Raw genomic sequence first — 1927 nt, forward strand, 5'->3', positions numbered from 1 at the left:
AGCCCTATCAAATAGAGATTTTTTCTTTCGACCATATTTTGATTGTTAATACGATATATACGGATCGCTACTACAAATAGTATTACACCATTGATCGTGAAATATCAATTACTTGTTGAACCTTGTGAATTGCGTGAAAGTAGGATACTTCAAATTTGGGGGTCAAAGAGTTTTAGAAAATGTTCTTGGTGGAAAAAAATGTGAATGAAGGATCCCACTGAATTTAATTGGGTCCATGAATCTAAGAAATGGTGAGAATTCTTGATCTCTCTCAATATCTCTGTTAATTCAAAAATCCAGGATTTGAATTGATGTCCTCTCATTGATTCCTCCTAAATTGCATTGATTTAACCTACAGATTTCATTTCAATTGGAATTTGGTTATTCACCATGTACGAGGATCCTCGCTAAGCGCCCAACTCATAATTGGCGAATTTGAAGGTTCAATTCCTACTGGATGCACGCCAATGGGACCCTCCAATAAGCCTATTGGAATTGGCTCTGTATCAATGGAATCTCATCATCCATACATAACGAATTGATGTGGCATATTCATATCATAATTTATGAACAGTAAGAACTAGCATTCTTATTGAGACTATAACTCATAGGGAAGGAAATAGATTTATGTATGGAATCAAATATGCAGTATTTACAGACAAAAGTATTCAGTTATTGGGGAAAAATCAATATACTTCTAATGTTGAATCAGGATCAACTAGGACAGAAATAAAGCATTGGGTCGAACTCTTCTTTGGTGTCAAGGTAATAGCTATGAATAGTCATTGACTTCAGGGAAAGGGTAGAAGAATGGGACCTATTATGGGACATACAATGCATTACAGACGTATGATTATTATGCTTAAACCGGGTTATTCTATTCCACCTCTTTAAAAGAAAAGAATTTAAATAAAAATAATAAATAGCATGGCGATACATTTATACAAAACTTCTGCCCCGAGCACACGCAATGGAACCGTAGACAGTCAAGTGAAATCCAATCCACGAAATAATTTGATATATGGACAGCGTCATTGTGGTAAAGGTCGTAATGCCAGAGGAATCATTACAGCAAGGCACAGAGGGGGAGGTCATACGCGTATATACCGTAACATCGATTTTCGACTAAATGAAAAAGACGTGTATGGTAGAATCGTAACCATAGAATACGACCCTAATCGAAATGCATATATTTGTCTCATACATTATGGGGATGGTGAGAAGATATATATTTTACATCCCAGAGGGGCTATAATTGGAGATACCATTGTTTTTGGTACAGAAGTTCCTATAAAAATGGGAAATGCCTTACCTTTGAGTGCGGTTTGAATTATTGATTTACGTAATTCGAAATAACCAATTAGGTTTACGATGAAACCTAGAAATCGGTCACTGATCCAATTTGAGTACCTCTACAGGATAGACCTCAATAGAAAACTGAAGAGTAACAACATCAAGTGATTGAGTTCAGCAGTTCCTCATATAAAATTATTGACTCTAGAGATATAGTAATATGGAGAAGACAAAATTGTTTCAAGCCCCGACAAAACCGGAAGTGCCCCTTCTTTCAAAGAGAGGAGGACGGGTTATTCACATTTCATTTGATGGTCAGAGGCAAATTGAAAGTTAAGCAGTGGGAATTCTAAATATTCCCCGGGGGAAAAATAGAGATGTCTCCTACATTACCCATAATATGTGGAAGTATCGACGTAATTTCATACAGTGATTCGGTCTGAATGCTACATAAAGAACATAAGCCAGATGACGGAACGAGAAGACCTAGGATGTAAAAGATCATAACATGAGTAATTCAGCAAATTAGGATACATAAATATATCCACCCATGTGGTACTTCATTCTATGATATATTTAAGATCCATATGTATAGATATCATCATCTACATCCAGAAAGCCGTATGCTTTGGAA

General features: G+C 36.1%; 1 protein-coding gene across 1 annotated transcript; it reads left to right on the forward strand.

Moving 5' to 3' along the window:
• The first annotated feature begins 927 nt into the window (after nucleotides 1–927).
• On the forward strand, nucleotides 928–1329 carry LOC125817295 (50S ribosomal protein L2, chloroplastic-like). The gene has a single exon (XM_049496835.1). It carries the CDS (start codon nucleotides 928–930, stop codon nucleotides 1327–1329), a length of 402 nt encoding a protein of 133 aa, XP_049352792.1.
• The last annotated feature ends 598 nt before the right edge of the window (nucleotides 1330–1927 follow it).

This window comes from Solanum verrucosum, unplaced genomic scaffold, assembly GCF_900185275.1.
Source record: "Solanum verrucosum unplaced genomic scaffold, falcon-dt-bn FXZP01000258.1, whole genome shotgun sequence".
Taxonomy (NCBI): Eukaryota; Viridiplantae; Streptophyta; class Magnoliopsida; order Solanales; family Solanaceae; genus Solanum; species Solanum verrucosum.